The sequence below is a fragment of the Centropristis striata genome, chromosome 8 (assembly GCF_030273125.1).
Source record: "Centropristis striata isolate RG_2023a ecotype Rhode Island chromosome 8, C.striata_1.0, whole genome shotgun sequence".
NCBI lineage: Eukaryota > Metazoa > Chordata > Actinopteri > Perciformes > Serranidae > Centropristis > Centropristis striata.
The window spans coordinates 13368051-13391781 of record NC_081524.1 but is presented as its reverse complement, the minus strand read 5'-3'; the positions used below and the strand labels follow the sequence as shown (position 1 = coordinate 13391781).

At 35.4% G+C, this 23731-nt stretch overlaps 2 protein-coding genes across 2 annotated transcripts; one reads left to right on the top strand and one right to left on the bottom strand.

The window, feature by feature from the left end:
* Positions 1 to 1124: 1124 nt before the first annotated feature.
* Positions 1125 to 12303, bottom strand: slc25a40 (solute carrier family 25 member 40). The gene is made up of 10 exons (XM_059339566.1): positions 12110 to 12303; positions 10956 to 11057; positions 9679 to 9738; positions 8911 to 9017; positions 8740 to 8807; positions 7338 to 7462; positions 4978 to 5261; positions 4169 to 4250; positions 2944 to 3024; positions 1125 to 2545 (listed from the first exon to the last, which is right to left on the bottom strand). The coding sequence occupies exons 2-10, from the start codon at positions 11047 to 11049 to the stop codon at positions 2412 to 2414; spliced, it is 1035 nt and encodes a 344-aa protein (XP_059195549.1). The 5' UTR covers positions 11050 to 11057; positions 12110 to 12303; the 3' UTR covers positions 1125 to 2411.
* A 1034-nt stretch (positions 12304 to 13337) lies between these two features.
* On the top strand, positions 13338 to 23081 carry dbf4 (DBF4 zinc finger). The gene is made up of 13 exons (XM_059339565.1): positions 13338 to 13535; positions 13698 to 13827; positions 15355 to 15521; positions 16598 to 16792; positions 16941 to 16991; positions 17080 to 17149; positions 17269 to 17345; positions 17490 to 17535; positions 17648 to 17693; positions 18324 to 18449; positions 18899 to 19010; positions 21504 to 21619; positions 21763 to 23081. The coding sequence occupies exons 2-13, from the start codon at positions 13767 to 13769 to the stop codon at positions 22580 to 22582; spliced, it is 1887 nt and encodes a 628-aa protein (XP_059195548.1). The 5' UTR covers positions 13338 to 13535; positions 13698 to 13766; the 3' UTR covers positions 22583 to 23081.
* The last annotated feature ends 650 nt before the right edge of the window (positions 23082 to 23731 follow it).

Sequence of the window (23731 nt, the reverse complement as noted above, 5' to 3'; positions counted from 1 at the left end):
TTTTGCATATTTATGAGATTTAAAGAGGTGAATCTGCCAGAAAAAGTTGCTTTTTTTCCACGCAGATTTGCCACTTTAAATCTCTTAAATTGGCGACTTTTTTTCTTGTAGATTTGCCACTTTAATCTAGTAAATTTGCAACTTTTTTCTCTAAATATTTTTTATTTTAGATATCTGCTGAAGTTAGAAAAAAATAAGATACCCGATAAAGGGTTAAGTGGAAAAATATGTTTCTGATTTTTGGGGTGAACTGTCCCTTTAAAAGTCAGGAGCAGCTCCACCAAAACAAATTAATGTACCATTCAAACCTGCTGTTACTTCATCAATATGAGTATAAATTCTTCTGTTGGTGTTTTTATCCGTGGAGCATCTGTTTCTTTTTTCCATTGATAGGAATGAAATTAAAATAGACAGTTGATGTAAGAATTGAAAGGTTTCCCCGGAGATCATAGCATGCTGAAAATACCGACGGTAGATCAGAGAAAGATCTGAGAAAACACACAATAATGAAAGCCTGGGTCATTGTTTAGTCTCGTCACTACGAATCATTTCCTGCAGTTGAAATTGTCTTTTATCTTCTGTGCAGCACTGAATTTATAATTCTTTTTAATCTAGTAATCTCTTTGTTTGTGATGAATGTACCTCCACTTTTATCAGATTCTGTTACCAAAAGTTTGAATAATGTCGTCTCACTTTTGTTCTGAGGTGTAAATGTTCTTGAACTTTTTTTCTTTGATCAGTGTAATGTTGTCAGTGTCGTGCATAATGCAGTGTCACACGGTTTCGTTCTCAGGTACTGATCCCTAAAACTAATATTCACTCTCCACTTCTGGGTTTACTGTAATGTATCAGACACAGACTCTTCTTCTTATGCCCTTTAACTATTCAAATGCAGTACTTTATTGGCTAGTTACCACAAACTGATCGATTTGTGTTTTGGACCCAGTGGTCCATCTTGCAACAGATATTTTTAGGAATGAGAAAAAAATGGATTTGCAGAATATCAGTAAAATGTAATTTGTGTTATTGGTGGCTAGCCGTGAACTTTAACACTGAACTCGTGACTTTGCCTTTAGCTCGCTCCAGCAGTCATTTGCACAGACACACAGCAGATGTTTATTGGATTTGTTTGCCTTTTTATCCTTCATTTTGAATAAACTCCACTTACTTAAACAGTGAGGATCTGATGGCAACAATTTCTTATCAGCAACGAACAGGTGTGGTGATAAAGCTTTAATAAAAATAATTTCCAAATAAAATCAGGTATGTACAGTACAGGCCAAAAGTTTGGACAAACACCTTCTCATTCAATGCGTTTTTCTTTATTTTCATGACTATTTACATTGTAGATTCTCACTGAAGGCATCAAAACTATGAATGAACACATATGGAATTATGCACTTAACAAAAAAAGTGTGAAATAACTGAAAACATGTCTTGTATTTTAGATTCCTCAAAGTAGCCACCCTTTGCTTACTAGAATATAAGACATGTTTTCAGTTATTTCACACTTTTTTGTTAAGTACATAATTCCACATGTGTTCATTAATAGTTTTGATGAATCTAAAATGTAAATAGTCATGAAAATAAAGGAAACGCATTGAATGAGAAGGTGTGTGTCCAAACTTTTGGCCTGTACTGTATATTCAACAGTTGAGACGTCACACTTTCATAAAGTTTACATATAATCACAGTTGTCTACCGCAGTCTCTTTTCAAACTAGAAAATAATCCAAAAACACTCTCAGAGCTTTACATCGGCACAATTTTGGCTTTTGTGTGTCCGTCTCTCTGTCACACACACACACACACACATATTCACAGGTTAGAGGGGACTGGTTGAAAGTGCAAAAACATGGAGATCTGTGTGTCGGGGGAGGAAACACTGAATCACGGTGACTCACGGAGGAATAAAATGGAGATAAATCTTCTCTCTAACATCAGGACTTCAGGCACAGTGCACACTATCCCAGCGAGAACTGGAAAATCATTTTATTAACAGATGTGTGGCTGCCATCTGCTGGCTGTTAAATGCATCAAAAATGTGCGTTTGATTTGATCACTAAGTCGACTAAACATGATCTATTTTCAGTTGTGCGCACAGGAACTGTAGTGAACGTAGAATCATAGAATATTAAATGAGAAATACTAATAAAAATAACTTCATATAAATCTTGTCATTCAGAAATGGATCAAGCAGTTCATTCCTTTTTCTCTTCCATTTCTGTTTGTCTTTTTGGCAACATGTTCCTTTTCTCTCAACAGGCCTGTTTACCAAATAAGTTGATTTCAGTTAGTCTGACTCATTTTTCAGTTGATTCGGTTACTTACTATGTTGAGTTTGCTTTACGAAACCAAATCAACTGAAAATGAGTCACACTGACTGAAATACGTTCAGCTTTTTGGGTAAATTCAGGTGTTACTGGTCTGCAGCTGGCCCAGTGTCCTCTCCTGATTGTGTTTGCGGAAAAATGCTTTTCCAATCTCATACGTGCTGATCATGATGGCGCAGGCCGGGGCCACTTTGACCAACCTCGGGAGGAAACCTGGCAGAAAGGAAACATGAGAGGAGTTATTATTACATGCCATATAGTTGGATTTAACTATAGTCAAGTCAAGTCAAGTCAAAGTTTATTTATAGAGCACATTTAAAAACAACCTCAGTTGACCAAAGTGGTGTACAGTTATTAAAATAGAATAAATCATACACAACTGGGTATAAATAAAAACAATAAAAAGAATAAAATACTAAAAACAGTAAAACAATAGAATAAAATAGTAATAAAAATTCAATCCAAAACAGAGTTAGAGATACAAAAGACAAATAAAAGGGTAAAAAGGTAAAAAAGAAAGCCAAGGATTCTTGCCTAGCTAGGACTGAACGCCAAGGAGAATAAATAGGTTTTTAATAATACGATATAACGATTCACAAAACATCACAGACCTACAAACAGTCCACCGAAGCCGTCCCGCGCCACAATCCTGCTCATTACGCTGAAGGTGGAGGAGGAAACCTGATGTGACACTGTTAAGACAAAAGACATCAGTTTATGACATAGTTTCAGTAATAAAAAACAACCTTTTTCTATCAATCAGCACCACCTGCCATGTTCCAAATGTTTGTGTGTGGTTTAATCAAATCATACTGGGCTGCAAAGATTGAAAGATTTATAATGGATTTCCTGAAAATTATAGCAAAGTTTTTAAAAAGCAAAGTAAAACTTGGGATGTTTACATTTTTGTTGCACAATTTCAACCTAAAAATCACACCTTTTAATATTAAACTTATTCACGTATTGACATGGTCATGTACAGATAATACAACCCTCTGCATCCACTGCTGCACTGTCAAAGCACCACATACAGGAGCATCTCAATACATCAGAATATCATCAAAGCTTATTTATGTCAGTCATTCAATTAAAAAAGTGGAAATAACACATTGTATAGATCCATTACACACAGAATGAAACATTTCATAATGATTATGTCTTACATTTAATGAAGACCTAAAATTCAGTGTCTCAAAAAATTTTTTATGTGACAAAAGACCAATTTTAAAATGTTGGCCACTGAAAAGTATGTCCATCTATATGACTTGACTTTTCCATGATATTCTAATTTATTGAGATGCACCTGTCCTTTCATCTTTGTTTTGCTTATAATACCATAGTAAATATATAAAAAATATTAAATAAATAAATAATAAAAAAAATAAAATAATAATAATAATTAAAAAAAATAAAATAATATATATACATATTTTTTTAATTATTATTTTTTTATGTTTCAGAAGTCAAGTACACAGTTTATAAATTCTTAACGCCTGCTACTTCCTTTTGCTAGCCTGCTGTTACCACGTGGGATGTAGCTCCATTCAGCTAAATGAAGAGTTTTAATTATTCTATTTCCATTCCTACTTTTTTGTTTAACATTTTTTTAATGAATTAATTATTTTGTTTAAAGCCAAAGTTAATTTCTCCATCAGTAAACTTGCTAGCTTGCTGTCTCCCCACATTGAAGATAAATCCTATATTTCAATCTTAAATTGAATTACATTAAAGGAATTTAAATGTATGAAAAGGAATTATAATAGTTATATGTTTATTCTACACATTTGTAATAATACAACAACAACAACAACAACAAAGAACGAAGGCCATAATTACAGTTCTTTGCTTGTAGCTCTCCCAGCTCCACCTGCCTTCTCGTTTTGACGACATCAAAAGGTAATGTTACAATGGAGGCAAACTGAAGGAAAAAGAAGATTATTGGGTAAGGCTTTATAATAAGGTCCTTAATAACCATTAATTAACAAGTAATAAGGCATTGTTCTCGCTTTAGATCCGGTAGTTGCAAAAAGCATAGTTAACTTATAGTTAACTTATAATAGATGAGCAATAAAGTATATTTTAATATCAATAAGCAAACAAAATAAGATTAAATATAAGTTTTTTGAATGTGCGATAAAGTATGTGGGAGTTATTAGCCAAAACGCACTTTCCTTTATTGTAGCGCCACCTAGTGGTGAAAATTCAGGATGACAATATATTATAAAAATTTTCGCCAGGTGTGACTTATATTTAGAGTTTCATGAGTTTTGGGGTATGTTCAGGCAGTGAAAAATGCGATCATTTTGTTATGAGAATAATAAAAATACTAAAAATAAATAATCATTACAAATACAATAGGGACCTCGCAGGTCGTTGCCTGCTCGGGCCCTAATAAAGGCATGGCAAAGACATAATAGGTGGGTCATGGGTGTTTGTAATGCCATTATTAACACTTATATAAGCTTATAAACACACAATAATGTTAATAAGCATCTTGTAAGGACTTACAAGGGCCTTATTACTTGTTAATTAATGGTTATTACAAGGACCTTAATAGAAAGCGTTACCGATTATTGTTCTGAACTGTGATATTTTCTGTGAAAGCTGAATGCGGAGCTCTTTCAGAGGACGTGAGGTGCACTCACAGAGCCAGACGCCGCTCCGGAGATGAAGGTGATGGTGAAGGTGGGTTCTCTGGTGTTGTACCAGTCACACAGCCGGGCTTTGCTCCTCTCATAGTTATACCAGTACATGGCTGAGAAGGGCACATCTCTGAAGAGCGTGGGCCCCAGACCTCGCCACAGGGACCGCCAGCCTTCAGTCTGCACGGCGGAGCGGATGAGCTCAGTCAGCTCGCTGTACGACTGTTTCTGAGACTGCAGCTTGGTACGGATCAACTCCAGAGGGCTGATCACCGTCGCTGAACCCACTGACACGCAGGAAACAGAGAAAGGCTTAAAAACACATCTTTTAATGGCTATGTATGTGTATCTTTCCTTAGTATTATGTCTCTTTGCTTTCTGTTCCCTTGTTTGTAACCTGTGCCTTGCACATGTACAGTACAGGCCAAAAGTTTGGACACACCTTCTCATTCAATGCGTTTTCTTTATTTTCATGACTATTGACATTGTAAATTCATCAAAACTATGAATGAACACATATGGAATTATGTACTTCACAAAAAAAGTGTGAAATAACTGAAAACATGTCTTGTATTTTAGATTCCTCAAAGTAGCCACCCTTTGCTTACTAGAATATAAGACATGTTTTCAGTTATTTCACACTTTTTTGTTAAGTACATAATTCCACATGTGTTCATTAATAGTTTTGATGAATCTACAATGTCAATAGTCATGAAAATAAAGGAAAAACATTGAATGAGAAGGTGTGTCCAAACTTTTGGCCTGTACTGTATGTCGTGAGTATGAATGGATTGAATCTGTGTAGTTCAGGGTGGGTGGGTGATTACATCTGGGCTGATATGTCCATAATAACTGGATCTTAAGCTTGTTTTGGAACCATTGTCTTTTGTAAGAACTGAGATCCTGACTGTTTGTAAAGAAAGAAAAAAAACAATAAAGAAAGTCTGGATTAAAAACACATAATCATAATCAAAAATCATAAAGTTACAGTGAAAAACCAGTAAAATGCAGAAGATAATTTGGCATATTTTAAGAGTAGTGTATCGCTTTATGAATTATTCTCAAGCAAAAGCGGTCTTCCTCATCAACTGTGCTTTTTAGAAATCTATTTTTAATAATTGCTCACAGGCCTTTATTAAAAACGAACCGAGATGGGTCACAACGTGTCACACTACATCATCAAAATGAAATCTAGCGGTGGATGAAATTACCGAGGCTCGCGGCTGTAGGGCAGAAAGGACGGATGGCTGCCCTCAAAGATTAATCTGGATATTACACTACAACCATTATTAAAATGCTGCAATAAGTTAATCATGCTGAAAGAAACTCTAATGACTCAAAAGATGCCTTTTCACACAGAAATTTCTCGTCAAAGAGACATGACTGATTCTCTGAACAAAAACTGAATGCAGATGATGAGCAGTAATTGATGTTAAAGTGTGTACGGCAGCTGGAGTCAGTGCTGTTCTCTTACTGTGACCAAGGTTATTATAGTTAACGAAAACTAACGAAATAACGAAAACTAGAATTGAAAAAACATTTTCGTTAACTGAAATAAAAATAAAAATGAGAGTTTTAAAAAAAAACGATAACTAACTGAAACTGTGTTGTGCGGTTACAAAACTAACTAAAACTAACTAAAATTATAGTGAAAATGTCCTTAGTTTTCATTTTTGTCAACTTTTTTCATACGTAAACCTTTTTGGTTGATATGAAATCTATTTCATCTATCTGGTTTTATGATTTAATAAACGTATTGGGGCTGAGATGGATCAGATAAAGGAAATAAAAGCAAAATTTATCGTGACCTTTCTGAATCTAAAACTGAACAAAAAATGAAAACACTATTGTTTACTGAAACGTACTCTTTAACACTTATCTGCTCTACTCTACTGCCCTTACTTTTTAACTACACAATGTTTGACTTGTGCTTTTTATTATTTTATCTATTTTTTTTTATCCTGCTGTATCTTATTTTATCCTATTTATATTTTTATTTCTATTTCCCTGTTTTAATTGACTGTTTTTACTGTTTTCAATTGTGTCTTGCTGTTTTTAATGTGTATGTAAAGCACTTTGAATTACCTTGTGTTGAATTGTGCTATACAAATAAACTTGCCTTGCCTTGCCAAATACCCCATTACAAAAAAACTAAAACTAACACGAAAACTAATAAAAACTAAACTAAAACTAAGCATTTTCCAAAAAATAAAAACTAATTAAAACTAGCAAACTCACTCTGAAAACTAATTAAAACTAACTGAATTTAAAAACAAAAAATGACAACGAAATTAAAACTAAAACTAATGAAAAATCCAAAACTATTATAATTATAACCTTGGCTGTGACAGCAGTCAGCTCACCTCTAGCGATAGCTCCGGCCAGCAGAGGAGCCTCCTGAGCGCGCTCTCCCATCCTGACCCTCAGCGCCGCACACAGCTGGTCGTAGCACGTGAAGTAGATCACTGTAGCTGGAACCGCCATCACGCTGCATAGAACACAACACGGAAATGATCCATATATTATACCGGGGGGGGCAACCTTTACTAACTAAAGAGCCACTGTTGACCAAAAAAAAAGAGAAAAATTGCAGAATGGAGCCACAAACCTTATATTGAGCCTAAAATGAAAATTAAACAGCCTAATAAGTCTAAATTAGCCTTCCAACATTATTAATATTAATATTGAGCATTTATTAATATGATTTTCAAAACTAGTCTATCTCGGAGAACTCAAAACTAAACTCAAAGTTGGCAAAACTTAAAGGTTAAGGCGCCAGGCTGGAGACTTTCGTAAGCTATGAAGCACATTTTAGTTGACTGAGATGTCAAAACTTTTTTTAACATGCTGTAAAAAGGCTATACAATTTTACAATTGATGAATACAAATAGCTTTTGGTCTACACCATTGATAAATTAACATTTTAATGTATAAATATGTATATAATTTTTTTTTGTCTCAGCCACGGGGAGCCCCTGCAGGCGGCCTAAAGAGCCACATGAGGCTCTGGAGCCACAGGTTGGCCACCCCTGTATTATACGTTCATCAAGATGACTCCAAGCAGGGAGGATGTCAACCACGAAAACAACACTGATAAATTAAATGTGATTTATTAAAGGATGGTGTATGATGGTTAGATGCAATACTCAGAATATTAAAAATCACAATAATATTGTATCATGGGACCTCTGGTGATTCACATCCCTTTTATTTCCATCTCAACAACAACTTTCTAATTAATTTTGACAATGAGCTTCATCAGCACCACACAAAAATGATACTACTTGATAAATTTAACCAAAATTAAAAAAAAGAAACAGAGCTTTCATTCCATTCACTGTTGCATGAACTAAAACAAGTAAATACACAAGTCTAGTTATTTAAAAAGAAAAAAGTAGACCACTGTAGCTGCATAGAACACAACACGGAAATGATCCATACATTATGCGTTCATCAAGATGACTCCAAGCAGGGAGGATGTCAACCACGAAAACAACACTGATAAATTAAATGTGATTTATTAAAGGAAATTCCATTAGGATAACACTTAACATTAATCCATCTTTGGTAATCAGCTTTCAGGAAAAACCTCAGGTGGTTTGCCACTAATTGGTACAACTCCAAACTGAAGCACCCTTAATGAGTGCATCAGCTACAGGCTAAACGACTTTACACCGACCACATTTGCTCAATAACTCAGCGCTAAGAGGGGAGCAGGCAGCAGGACGGGCAACAAGGGAATAAAGGAGAAGAGTCCACACTCACAGGGTTGGAGGCAGACCGCTCCATAGTGCCTTTATTCCTTCGTGGCGTACTATTTTGATGAAGGCGTCCTGCAGAGATGAGGAGTTGATGAGGAGTGCTCTGGCTCTTGTCTGACTAACTTCATATTTTATTTTGGTAAGGAGTGAATGGTACGATATGTGAAAGGGTTACCAGTGTGCCATTGAAGTGACCGGAGGCTTTGTACCAGGCCTTGGAGTTGCCGTTTTCACACACACAGATGTGGTCCATGAGTCCATTGCAGTAGACAAAACATTTCCCTGAAAGATATTTTTTTAAAACATGGTCATTAAATATTTACTGTTTTAACCCATAAGAACCCAGACATATTTATCCTTAAAGGAACATTATGGGGGATATACCACAGACCAAGTGGTAGAACACATTTCTGATGTTTAGAAAATAAAAATTCTACCCCTAAATGTCAAAGATCAGTGATGTGACCTATACGATTCATTGGGCGTTTATGATATTTCTTATTTTAAAATAAATGAACTAGACACACATTTTCCGCTAACAGAAACATTTGCCTTTTTCTGACATATACATCACAGCGATATTTTTGTTACTTTTGTTGTTTAATATTAAATTGTTCAGGAAATATGGTCAAAACAGGTTAAATGCAATACAGGACATTAACGGATTAGAATTGTTAAATGGGTTTAAACTTAGCCTTGTAACAAAAAAATAAGCTTTTTTAAAAATAGCTACTTTTTCACATTTCTGTTTCCAGTCACAGCCACATTTTGGAGAAGTCACTTCTTGTCACAGTCTTGCTAAGGGACTTAATGAGTTAAGGTGAAGCATAAAGCTGAATATGGGAGATTCTAGAACATTTAAAGTTTTTGTTACACCCGTGTCACCGTGGGTTCTTATGGGTTAAATATGGCTGTAGACCAACAGAGTTCATATTCACCATACCTTTGGGGAAGGGGGTTTTCTGCGCCTGCAGTCTGATTTTCACGACATCCAAAGGTGTAACTGAAAAAAGGAAAAATTAACATGAGCCTCCATTAGGTTTTTGGACAAATAGTTAATTATGCCAGCATTTCAATTTGACTTTTTAATATTGCTGTGCATATTTTTTTGGCACAAAAGCGCATATTTTAGAGCTTTCACAAAAAAATATACACAGGTATGGTTAATTATAGGTGATTGCAATAACCACCACTACCATATGCCAGCAGGGGGAGCCATAACCTTAATGGTTATACTTCCTTAATATGAATGAATGCTTTATTTTTTTTTTTCGGTTACAAAAAACAACAAAAAACAACAACAACAAAAAACAGAAACAAAACAAAACAAAGACAAAATAAAATCATGTTTTTACAAAAGAATCCATCAGACAGCAACCGAAAAAGGAATAGGCTGAAGTCCCAAGGCTTATTTTTGCCTCTCCTGTACCATCTACATGTATACATTATATACATTACATTAACTGAATAATTCACATTGTTACAAAACACATGATAGCCTAAACTGAAAAATCTAATTCAATCAAATTTCATTGTAACCCTTGATAATTTTAGATTTTAAAGTCTTCTTGAAAACTAACATAGAGTTACACATCTTTATTTCATCATTTAGTCCATTCCATAATTTTACATAATAAAATAATAATATTTTATATTTTATATGCTAATTCAAAGTGGAATGAATGAGGAGATTTAGGAATCAAGTTTTTTGCAACAGCTACTCCACTTAACACTGTTCATATCAAGAGTAACAGATCAGGGTTAGGGTTAGGTACTACGTCACCTGACAAAAGGGGCAGTAAAAACTAAAAACTAGTGTCCTAGAAGTGCGGTCCTGAAACTGCAGCCTCTGGTACTTAGTTTAAAGACCATTTGAAGATGGTGTATGATGGTTAGATGCAATACTCAGCATATCGCAGAATATTAAAAATCACAATAATATTGTATCATGGGACCTCTGGTGATTCACATCCCTTTTATTTCCATCTCAACAACAACAACAACTTTTGTAATTAATTTTGACAATGAGCTTCATCAACACCACACAAAAATGATACATAGGCCTACTTGATAAATTTAACCAAAATTTTAAAAAAGAAACAGAGCTTTCATTGCATTCACTGTTGCATGAACTAAAACAAGTAAATGCACAAGTCTAGTTATTTAAAAAGAAAAAAAACTATGCATGACAGCTGATTGTCAGAGTTTCTAATATCTCACCAAACAAAGATGTGAGGATGGCTCCGGAGCAGGACGCCACCATCTGTTGGATTGGAGTAATGCCATTACCGGCTGGAGAACTCTGGCCACTCATTCTGTCAACTTTAAAAACAGAAGCACAGTTTGATCAATTGATTATAATTATCAACATAAATATGAACATCACTGTATATACTGCCATATCCACCTACCCAAAGCTCATGCACTAATCACACAAATTACCTATTTTCTTGATTGAAAAGAGTGATTTTCCCCAAAAGGTGACAAGTTTGCATCCCTGAATGTTATGCGTTTACATATATATGAATGTCTAGATAAATGTCTGGCCATGAATATTTCACATTCATGATTGTGACCTAAAGTGGCTTTATATGTCTTATCGTTGTTACACCTTAATGACCAATCCGTACACATTTGGTGTTTTGTTTTATTAATTTTATCCACTGCTGTATTGCTGATTGTATTACTATATATCTTAGTTCAAATAACATAACAATTTTAATCTGTATGATACTTATTATGTATTTTGCTTGTATCTGTAGAGATGCTACAGTGTAAAAACAACTGTTTCAAGCATGTTTTATGTTCTGTTTGCACATTCTTAAAAGAAAGGTCAAAGTACTTTTGAGTCCTACCCTCAAGACAATGCAGACAACAGAAGTAAAAGTCAAAAGTATTAGCATAAATACATAGTACCCAAAGTAAAAATACTCGTTACTCAGGATGATCCATTTAATTATTTTATAATCTTACTGGATGATTAATGTAATATTTATGATCACTTTATACACTGATGGGTATCTCGATCCATAATTATACCATATCATAATTTATTGGTTGATTTATATTTAGCATTAATAATCAGAAACTCAAGCGGTTAGACAGGTGTAGTGGAGTAAAAGTACAATATTAATAGTACCCCCTGAGATGTAACTTATTGTATAACTATAAAGCAGCATAAATGTAAATACTCAAGGAAAATACAAGTATATTTAAATTGTACTTATGCGCAGTACTTGAGTACATATCCTAAATACATTCCACCACTGTAGATAGCATGTTATAACAAATTAATTCACGTGTTGTAACATTTCGTAAGCGATCTCTGGCTAGCCCGAATAAGCTAATTACTTTAGCTAACGTTAACTTCCTACCTGTCAAAGCGCCTCAGCATTAACAAAGCCTTCCATAAACACAAACATTCCCCTCAGGTTTCTTCGTTTGAAGGCAGTACGATGGTTACTGCTGTCCTCCAGGTCAATGGGGAAGGTATAGCTTAAACACGTGTGTGTCCAGAGGCTGTAACCTTAGCTAGATGTTTCGTTTACATTACATGATAACATTTATAACACAACATTGATTTCGGTGGAGCACATTCAGGGAGTTTTCCGAAGAATACGTCACATTACACGTAACAAAATATAAAAACATATTACACGTGTAGTGTTTAAATTATATATTTTTACATTAACATTATTATTTTTCTGTTATACATTTTTGATGAATTAACGTTATTTATTGTCTGAAGTAATGATGAAACATCACATTGAAATACAAAGAGTGCATTTACTTATTTACTGCGTTGCCAGGCTTGAAGCTTTTCCGTAAAACCGTCACAACTCCTCATTTTCACGTAGGCATGGAGATGACGAGAGAAACTTAAAAACTCAAACAAAAATCTGTACTTAATGGAAATACAAAACTAGTGTTAGTCTCCGTCGGGGAGTTTCCTTTTTAAATTTACAATATATACAGTATTTGCCAGGGGGTTACAGAAATAAAAACACACACAAAATCAGACAAACATCAATTCCAAAACAGAGATCCAAAATAAACACAGGGTTTTCCTGTTGACAAAATTTTGCACATCCTTCCAGAATATTCGAGCATATACACAGTCATAAAACATAAGGCAACTTGTTTCCTCCTCTAAACCACAGAAAACACAAGAATACTCAATATCAAGCTAAAATCTCTATAAGTTTTTTTTTTGTTGCTGGATATATTTTATGCATTATTTTAAAGGAAATCTCTTTAACTTTATTATTCAAGACAAATTCATCCCCAACTAGCCAAATTTGCCTCCAGTCAATATCCCCATATAACGCTGTCCAAAAATATTTGCTGAGGGCACAGTTACAGTCAGCATGAGGCTCCTGATGAATTTATTCGAGCATTTATTTTAGTGATATCATTATAGCCGAGGAACAAAGCATTAATGAGTGGATCAATCAAAGAGACATCTATTATTGAACCTCTAATCAGCTGCAGTAATCAAGGAGTTTTCTTGTGCTTTTAAATCTGACAGCAGTTACGTGACCGGAAAGTGTCAAACCTGGCAACATAGACTTCCTATACTATTGGATTTAAAGCGGGAAAGGGACGGTTAGTAGGGCAGTTGACTACACAAAGTTTCTTACAGCCAAATAAATAGTAGTAAAACCTCATTTCTATGGACAATTAATGTCCATAAACGCGATAAATCGGCTACTGTGCTGTTGAATAATGTTAGCTGACGAAATAATGTAACGTTAGTCGGACAAAGCAGCCGTCCGACAAAGGGGAGAGCGACACTAAACCGTAAGACATATTTATAAATGTGTTAAAATGTTGCTTCCGGCAACAGTAACTAAGCACCGACGTTATTTTAATGTCAGACTAACGTTACTTTGCTCATATTTTAGTATCCACAACATTTTAGCCCTACTGTTTGTAAATAACAATTTCTTTGTTTACACACAGGGGACAAACAAGGACTTCCTGGGGCATGTTGACTTCGAAAAGCAGAACAATAATAACATTTCTTCCTCAATGAAAGAGAATAAAATGAAGCCGAAACGCACCCAGAGGCATACGGGACCCAACTGGCAAGGTAAAGTTTTTTTGTTTTCTACTACTTTCTACTAGTTTTTGAAAATTTACTTTGGATTGCTTTTGAGAATACGTAACGTCACACAAAACAAAGATATAATCAAAAAATGAAACAGTATCTCCAATAAAACGTATAAAAAAAGAAGAAAAAAATATGTACACACAGGGTAAGCATTGGCATTACCGATGATACTGTTATTACTCATGCACCACAGACTGCAACAATGATAACGTCATCCTGTTAAAATAATCGCCAAACGGTTTTTTTCAAGTTTTGCAGGAAACACAAAAAACACCAAAAGTGTAACATATGACATTTATTGATCGTTTCACTCAAAAAGGATGTAACAAAGGATGGCTATTGGCATAGTAATAACACTGTGTGTAAATTATGTAACTTCAGAGAAATAAATGACTTAGGCAATTCTATGAACATGCCTTTGTGACTTAAGCAAGATATGGTAACACTTTATTTTGAAGGTGTCTACATAAGAGTCACACAAGCCTGTCAGAAACATGACAAGTATCATGAGCATTAATGTTACTTCAGAGTGTCATTAATGTTCATAACACATCCCATGTCATGTTTATGACACGCTCATGTCACTCTTATGTAGACACCTTAGATTAAAGTGTTACCAATATTAGTGTCAACAATAAAACACTGATAAACTAAACTGATAACTAAACAATCTCCCTCTAGCTCTTCTTTGCTGGGTTCTTATCTGATGCCTATGAATGTGGCAAATTGTCAAAGAAGTGATGATCTTAAAGGGGTAAAATCACATGATCTGATCAACTGAGGATGATTTTGACCAAATATTACTAAGGCGATTATTTTAACAGTGTGACGATAATTTATATTATGGATTAATCTCCCTATTAATCGTTTGTTCTGTAAAGTGTCATTGTTTGTTCTATAAAGTATCAGGAAATAGTGAAAAATATCGTTTCAAGTTTCGTAAAGTCCAGGGTGATGTCTTCAAATGTTTTCTTTTATCATTACAAAACGTCTGTTTTACATACCGCCACCATCATGACTTCCTATATCCCGTTGTTATCTGACATTTATCATAAAAACAATTGCTATCAAAACTGAGTAATGTGAAGATGATGATTTTGTATTTCCTTGTTATGCATCTGTTTTCACAAAACTTATATATTTATTCAAAATATGACTCCCAACTATGTCTACTTAAAAAGTGTATTTATCCGAAGTCATGCAGAGTCTTTACGATTGCCTTATTTGACCAACCCTAAAAAATGTTTAAAAAAATACAGAGCTGATATTGATTTCAAAACAAGCTTTCTATAGTTCTATAGTTGCTGTATAGATACAGCAACCATTAAACATTTTGCTATTTAACCAGATTAATGACTTGCTAATGATCAATCAGTCAATTATACGATTGGTTTCATTTGTGATTGATCACTCTGAGTAGTGACCACTCATTCAAGCACTGAAGCTGACCGGTGGATTTGTCAATCTCCCTCTCTCATCCTGTGACTTTCCTGATTGCCCTTTCAGGGAAAGGTGTCAGTGCTGGTGACAAGGCAGCGCTGAGCAAAGCAAAGCCGACGCGTGTCTCCTCTCCTGTTCAAGTCAAACCTTTTGCTGGCAAAGTGTTTTACCTGGATCTGCCTTCAAACAGAACAGCAGAGACATTGGAGAGTGACATCAAAGACCTGGGAGGGGTGAGATAAAAACACATTTGTGTTATGAGATGTGCAGTTGGGTTCAGATTACTTTAATTTCTCCTTTGTCAGCTTGACATATCCAGGAAGTTACAGAGTCATTCACAACACATCATGTTATATTTTCTCCCTCTCAGCCCTGCTGATATCATCCCACTCAGCGTTCTCCTCTGTATTTGATGAAGTCTGATTGACATAATTTAGCTGTTGAACTTTGATGATTATAGATTTTGTCTTTAGTTGCTCTTGTATAGGGGTGGGCGATATGGCCCTAAAAGAATATCATGATATTTTAGGCTATTTTTGCGATAACGATATTCTTGACGATATTACCAAATACTTAAAAATATATGATTATATATGATTAAAAATATGATTTTTTTTTTAGTCTGTATAAATAAATAAAGATCTAAAATGTAGTGTGAAGTGCAAATCTCAACAGTTGCCAAATACAAAAAAATGTACTCTTGACTCTTGAGTATGAGCAAATAATAAAATTAACCATTTAGGGGTTCCGGGGGCAAATTTTAATGACATTTTGTAAAGGAGAATAAAGGTTCTTGTATGTTTAATTTAAGGCTCTTATTTTGACAGTCTTCTTGTAAGTTCTGTGGTGGATTCTGTTTACACACCGTGCTCTTATTTTAAAAGCTGCATGTGTTTAGCGACACAGAGTAAGTAGCTTTTTGTGATTAAAACAACTTTGTTTTAACAACTAATGTTAGCTTGTGGCTAACGAAATGCATAATGCAGCAGCGTGTTTAGAGGGCAGCTCGGTATAGTCAGTTGTGTAAGTGTCAACCTTACGCCACTATATCAAGAAGTAGGAATGTTGCCAATATCATGATATGCATTTTTTTTTTAACCATAAAAAAAATATACCGATATTATCGTGAACGATACGATATGGCACACCCCTACTCTTGTATAATTTTTTTTTTTTCGATATTTGTGGCAAAACAGTCCCTAAGCTTTGGTTTTCATATATGTGAAATTACATTTCTTCCATTTTTAGAAAACAAGCGGGCATCTTCAAATGTTGACCCGCATCTTGTCTTCTCTTGTTTATCACTCAGATTGTTGAGAAGTTCTTCAGTAAAGAAATTAAATATCTGGTATCCAACAAGAGGGAGGCTCGATATGTGCACTGTCTCCGGCAGGACTCCCCTGTCCCCAGCCCAGACTCCGGCCCGAGTTCACCTCACCCTCAATCAAAGCAGCAGCGGCCTGGCAGCCATGGGGACATCAAAAGCAGGTCTCAAACAGACACTGTGAGTTTTGTTTCATTGTTTTATTAACCATTGTGAAGAGTTTTTAAGGTTTCTCTCACTTCTTGCCAGTTAAAATTCTTTCTAGATAATTTCACTACATGTTAATATGCCATAGATTTTGATTTTCTTTTTAATTTTTGCCTTGCAGTTTGTTCCAAGTCGAGGGAAGTCTTTGGTGGAGAGAGTGGTGAAAGAGCAGGTTTGTTAAGTCGCCTCTAATGAGCTCGGAAAGGAACTTTAACTACCTCGTTTATTTTCTGTGCTAATATACATTTGTTTGTTTTTAGGAGAGAGTGAAAATGAACAAGATCCTGTCAAATGCTCTGGAGTGGGGTGTGAAAATCCTTTACATAGATGGTACACTGAAGAGGCTTTATCATCTTTTGTTACATAACCTCATCCATTATTTAAATTGCCTGAGTATGTAGTGTAAGTAATCACTTACTGTGGTTTTATTTATTTTTTGCCACTTGCAGATATAATGGCGTATGTTCAGAAGAAAAAAAAGATAGTCAGCAGCCAGTGTCCTGCTGCCACTGCTCACAAAACAAGTGTAAGTCTACATATTAAAATTCTTAAATGCATTCTTTGTAAAAAAAAAAAAAAAAAAGAATCACATGTTTGGATTGTTATCTTAAAAATTATTGGTTTAACATGATAAAATGTTTTTGATTGTTTTTTTATCATTGTTTTGTAGGTCAAAGCTGAGTCAGCAGCAAAGCAAGGCATCCAGAAGTACAAAGGTACATTCACTGTTGTTATTACCCAGTCTTTTTTATGTAAAAGTAGTGTTTTTTTTATCTTTTGTAAACACATCCTCATAATTAAATTTACTTTCTATGATGTTTGTTCCAGCGGGCCGGATCAGTAAACCTTTTATAAAGGTTGAGGATTCAAGCAGGTAAGAGACAGTAGATTAACCCTTTGATGCACAACATGGGTCTAAAGTGACCCGGCAGTTTTTATGTTCTATATCTTTGCAATAATTCATCGTTCATTATTCCAGGTTTTCCTCAATTAGTTTGTTTTTGATCATCATACATCCTAATTTTTATGTTTTCCTTTACTCATTTTTGAATAAAATCCCTTTTTCTGTCACTACTCTAATTACACAACATGGTTGAAAAATGAGCCATATCCATTTTTTTGCTAAGTAGCTTGTTAAGCTAACTTCTTAGCTAACTTCTTGGCTCAGTAGTTAGCTTAGCAAGCTACTTAGCCAAGTAGTTAGCTATGAAATAATACAAAAACTTTTTTTCTTTATAAATTACGAGAAGCAAAATTAAAATAATGATCTGTTGTTATCAAAAGCAAGATATTTAAAGAATATTTTGAATGTTCAATCATAAAATAAGTTGATATCAAAAGATAGAGCACAGAAACACACAGCAGCATTAAATAACATGGTGAATGAATGCGGGTCATTTTGACCATGTTGTGCATCAAAGGGTAATAAGTGCTGACATCCACCTACTGTCTTTGATTTGTTTTTCATGTATTGATTAAAGAAGGTTTCTTTTTCCTTCTGCAGACACTACCGTCCAATCTATCTCACCATGTCAGACATGCCTGAGTTCAACCTGCAGACTCTTCCTCCCTGTACCCCCTTCTGTCTCGAGGACAAGAACCCTCCTGGGAACAAACAGCTGGGACACAAGTATGTTGTCTTTTTAAATGTTGGATTATTTAATGCAGATGCACAACATGTCACTCTTTCACAAAGAAAGAAGTTTCAATTAACATATTTTAACCACTAGTTTAAACATATCCCAACTAGCTTTAAAAGCTCTAAAGTTCAAATAACTAACCTTTGCACTCAACTCCGATTTTATGTCTTTTAATTTATACTATGTGGTGTAATCAAAGAAAAACTCACTGTGGAAAATAAACTAACTAACTAAACACATTTTCCACACTGCTTAAAATACTTTATTTTTCAAAAATGACTGCAAAGTTTTCAACACATTTTTTGTAAACAAGTCTGACACATTCAGTATCCTATGAAACCTTGAGTAGAATTTAAAGTTCTGTGTGAAGTGTCAGAGCCAGCCATCAGGACTGTGTTCATCATTAATTTGGTTTTATCTGTGCAACCTGTGGGAACAGAGGTGCAAAAGCCTCAGCCAGTGAAGAGCGAGCACACGGCCGGAAGAAGAGAGACAAGAAACGAGGCGGCTACTGCGAGTGCTGTATGGTCAAATATGAGAACGTCACAACGGTAAGTTATCATGTGTAAAGGAAAAAAACTGTTAACACAATACAATGCCTATAACACTAATTTATTTTAATAATGCCACATAAGCCAAAACACAAACAACATATTGCATATACAGTATGCTCTAGGTCAGTGATTCCCAACAGGGGGGGCGCCAAAGATCCACGGGGGGTCGCGAAGCCCTCTTGATTTTAAGGGATGTAATAAATCTAATATGTGTAAAATATAGATGAGTCAGCATTTCATTCATTTGTGGGACAAAAACAAATAAATAAGGGCTACATTAAACGTTTATTCATTTATTTAAATAAAAAATCACTATGGAAAAGTTAAAAAATAAAGGCTATAATGCGAGAATAAGGGTGTGTGTAACATCCCTCCTGCAGTATACACAGGTAACCTCACCTAGCGGTAACCTCACCTAGCGGTAACCTCACCTAGAGGTAACCTCACCTAGCGGTAACCTCACCTAGAGGTAACCTCACCTAGCGGTAACCTCACCTAGAGGTAACCTCACCTAACAACAGAAACAGAGCTAATGGAAAAATGGCGTCAGGGAGATGAAAATGCTGAATATCTCCAAAAGAAAAAGAGAGGTTACCATGAAAGTCACATTGACTTGGTTTTAAGCAATGATCACAATTCAGCAAAAGCACATGTCAGACATATGAATGTGTTAAATATAGAGTTCGGCTTCATAGAAGCAATGGACAATGGGGGGGTCGCCTAAGTTTACAATGGTAAAAATGTGGGTCCCTCAAGAAAAAGGTTGGGAACCACTGGTCTAGGTCTTATACTGAAGGGCTTAAATATTAACATTAAAGTCACAGAACTGTCTTTTATGTCCTTTTTATAAGACTATATTGAGAGGGCATTCTTAACATATTTCTATTAACCACAATTTTCATTTGGGTCATGGCATAATTTGTAACCTCATTGTAGTTTAGATTAAAGCAATGAATGTGGCTCTGAGCTAATGATACACTACGATGTTGCGCTGTGATTCAGTAGTGATCACTCTACACAAGTTTGAAAGCCTATAAATGTGTTTCAACATTATTTTGGTGTTATTTGGTAATTATTATAAATTCATATTAAATGACTAACTCAGCAGATGGTAAACCTGCAAGTTCTAGCTTTTAACTGCTGAAGTGAAGCTAAAGATGCCTCACATCCTTTGTCCCATGCAGCACTCAGCTACTTAACAAGCTTTGATCATAAGGTTTCAATTCAGCTGTTTCTAAAACTCAGTCTAATGACTTATCAGTTTCCCCAGATTTTGCTTCTTAAGACCTACTTTTTATAATACACTACTATGTGCTCTCTGTATGGTTGTTGTCATGTCTAATTGTTGATGTTGTTTGGTATTTTTGTATGCTGTTTGCATGCGTTCATGCTAGTTGGACAATAATTCAGCCATTAACACTTGGAACAGAATGAGATGTTCTGTAAGGTATAGGGCAAACTGTTAATTTAAAATTTCAAAATGATATGTATCTTTTATTAACATTATTGTAGATGGTCCATTGTGTAGTAGGTTGACTTTAATTAGACTGACAAACTAGCCTGGGTATACCCAGACTGCCTTGCGCGCTCGAATTTAATTTCGAACCTCCAGGCGGTCTGGCAACCAAGCCAGTTTCGTAGCCCTGTTTTAGGGATCCAATCACAGAGCGGGGAGGGACGGTGAGACGATGACGCGTACTACTCGGCACTTGGAAGCTTTCCGGATCCAACATGGCTGCTGCAGACGCAAAACTCTGTATAGCTGCAGATGGTGTTTTAAATAGTTTAGAGCGAAAGTTGAAAGGCGAAAGGTCTCTCGGCGGCTCCGCTGAGATCACCGGCGTTATGGTAGCGGGGCTATTAGCATCACTAGCGGCTATTAGCGCCGCTAATAGCTATTAGCGTCGCTAGCGGCTAATAGCCCCGCTACCGCGGACAGCGGAGCCGCCGAGAGGCCCGCAGCAGCTTGTTTATTGCCCATAAAATCAGTGGATGTGTGTGGCTGAATGACATGAGGGGGAATAAGGTTGAAAATAAATAATCTTGCAGAAAGCGAGAACTGGAGAAGCAAAGCAGCAAACAACACACTCACAGACACACACACAACAAACATCCATTTCTGTTGCTCTACTACGTCATCTGGTATAACTGATCTGATTGGCTAAGAGCTACCTACAGACGCTTTGATAGACATTCTAAGCGCCCAATAAACGGCTCTGGAGGATCGTAAACCACGCCTCCTCTACGGAGAAAAGCATTGAAGGTGTCCAGACCTAATCTCCAATGAGATTTGGTCTGGTGTTAGCCAGGCTACTGACAAACGGTGATTTTTTTGACCCAAATGTACGTCAATCATTTTTAAAAATTAATTAGGATTAAATTAAATTAAACAAACTGCAAGTTTGTCTGTAATTTCTATCTAGACCTTTTGTGTTTAGTGAGTTTATTTAACTTTGTGTTTTATGTTTTTTTTTCCCCCTTTATGTTCAGCATCTAAAGAGTGAACGTCACAAGGCTTTCTCCAAGAGTGATGAGTACCTGGTTTTGGACAAACTTGTTTCAAACTTGCACTGCAATTTTATTCACATCAATACTCCAGTTAAAAGGTAATTTGTCCATATTCCTTCAAAACTTTTTTTATCAACATGAGAAAGAAATGCATGTAAATGTAAATTAAATTTGTTTTTCTGACACCAGATCTCTTTCTATTCCACTCTACTCATGTTCTGTTTTCTTTAATTCTGTTCAGACCAAAGTGCAGTGTTTCCTCTGTTCTCTTTGTTCCTGGACCAAATGGAAAAACTGGGCAAAGACACAAGGGAGATGTGGATTCCACAGAGATTATTAAAGAAGAGCAGCACCGAACAGTCGATGGACAAGAGGGCTCTTATCCAGGACAAACGAGACAAACCAGATCAGTTACTGGTTTGGCTCCTCTGAATCAAAGAGAGGGGGAGAGGAGGAGCTTTGACACTCACACAGACCGATCCAAGCACAAGTCTCTTGCACGTAAACGACCGTGCAGACAGAATTCATTGACTTCTTGCACTCAAAAAGCTGAGCAGGCTGAAAGTCCTCAGCACAAGATGGAAACAGCCCCCTCTAGGGGCGAATGTCCTCCCTCTATTCCCTCCAGAGTTAGCCCGGTCAGCAATGTGGACCAAATAAGAACCCAAGACATGAAAAACTCCCACTTCCATTATATGTTAATAAAGAATGAAGCTTCCTCAACTTGCCTTAATGTTACAACAAATCAACAAGAAGAGTGTGATAAGAAACAACATTCCTCAGTGTTTGAGGCTGTTCAGGATGGAAACATATCGCCTGACAAAATGACTGGAAACATCCAATCAGAAACTGAAGCAGCGAGCGTTCCTTCACAAAGCATCTCCCCGGTCCGGAAAATACAGAGGAAGGCTAAAGTTTATAAACGCAAGAGACGGAAAGTGGACACACACGTTGGACGTGTGAAGCCAAGTGACATTCCCGACAACTGCATGCTGAAACTTTGGGACCTTTTTCTGTCAAGTGATGACATGGATGTGGAATTTCTGGGGTTTGAGGACTAGGTGGATAAACTGAACTGTTATTGTCTCTTCCAACCCTTAAACCACACCACATTGATTTAAAGACGGTGGTGTGATCTTAATTTTTGTTTTATGTCAGATAAACGGCAGCTCCTGATTTTCTGTAGCATTTTGTTCACAGCTATATATATGTTGAGATATAAAACCAGCATACAATAATATGTATAATTGTCTTAACAGTGGCTTTAAAATGACATTTTGTACATTTTCTTGTGCACAAAAATGAATTCCAAACAACACAAAGACCTGTCAACGTGGACTAAACAAAATAAGAAATACTTTTAAACCGTAGTATCCCCGTAAAATTGAGCTTGAATATACAAAATGTTGTGACATCTTGATAATAAGGTGTAGCCCTTTTCATGCAATATTAACTTAGTTAAAGTTAAAAATATTTCTGCAACTCATCTGATCTAAAGGACCCTTTAGACAGAAAATGTGTGAATGCATTATATATATATATATATATATATATATATATATATATATATATATATATATATATATATATATATATATTATTATTATTATATTATTATTATACACATTTTTCCTCTTACCTGTAGTGCTATTTGTCAGTCTTTCTCCACCTCACAACAAAAAATAATTAGACTGATAAATAGCACTACAGGTAAGAAAAATAGTTTTTTTGATTTTGGAGTATAATTTCATTACAAGTAATTGTAATTTTTAAATTTATTTTTTCTTTTGGATGCCACAAAGAGAACCCTGATCTGCACAAGAAAATAAAAAATGATGTCCCATGACAAAGTACTTAAAGGGCCTTATTTTAGACAGGGAAGAGCGGTTTTTATAACAGGTACAGTTTTACAAATTTGGAACATTTTATTGCCACTTGAAAATGTATGAAATATTACTGTGAATACATTTTTATGGAAGTCTTTTATTGTCATCTTTTAAAGTCTCTGCTTGCAGTCGTTTCCACTGAATACTGTTCATGGAAAAGGAGCGTCATGGAAAAAGGCAGCTTTAGTCATTATATTTTCAAGTATATACATACACATATTATTGTGTATGTATATAAAATACATATTATTGTTCTCTATGTAATTTAATGTGAAAGTGCTGCAGGTTAGATGTGTGGTAATTGTTATATATGACATTTTAGGA

Excerpts from the sequence above, each read along its gene's own strand:
- slc25a40 (XM_059339566.1), bottom strand. The coding sequence starts at position 11,049 with ATGAGTGGCCAGAGTTCTCCAGCCGGTAATGGCATTACTCCAATCCAA. Across the intron at positions 9,018-9,678 it reads GAAAACCCCCTTCCCCAAAG|GGAAATGTTTTGTCTACTGC; the intron begins GTATGGTGAATA and ends AATATCTTTCAG. Across the intron at positions 8,808-8,910 it reads GTCACTTCAATGGCACACTG|GACGCCTTCATCAAAATAGT; the intron begins GTAACCCTTTCA and ends TCATCTCTGCAG.
- dbf4 (XM_059339565.1), top strand. The coding sequence starts at position 13,767 with ATGAAAGAGAATAAAATGAAGCCGAAACGCACCCAGAGGCATACGGGA. Across the intron at positions 13,828-15,354 it reads TACGGGACCCAACTGGCAAG|GGAAAGGTGTCAGTGCTGGT; the intron begins GTAAAGTTTTTT and ends TTGCCCTTTCAG. Across the intron at positions 16,992-17,079 it reads AGAGAGTGGTGAAAGAGCAG|GAGAGAGTGAAAATGAACAA; the intron begins GTTTGTTAAGTC and ends GTTTGTTTTTAG.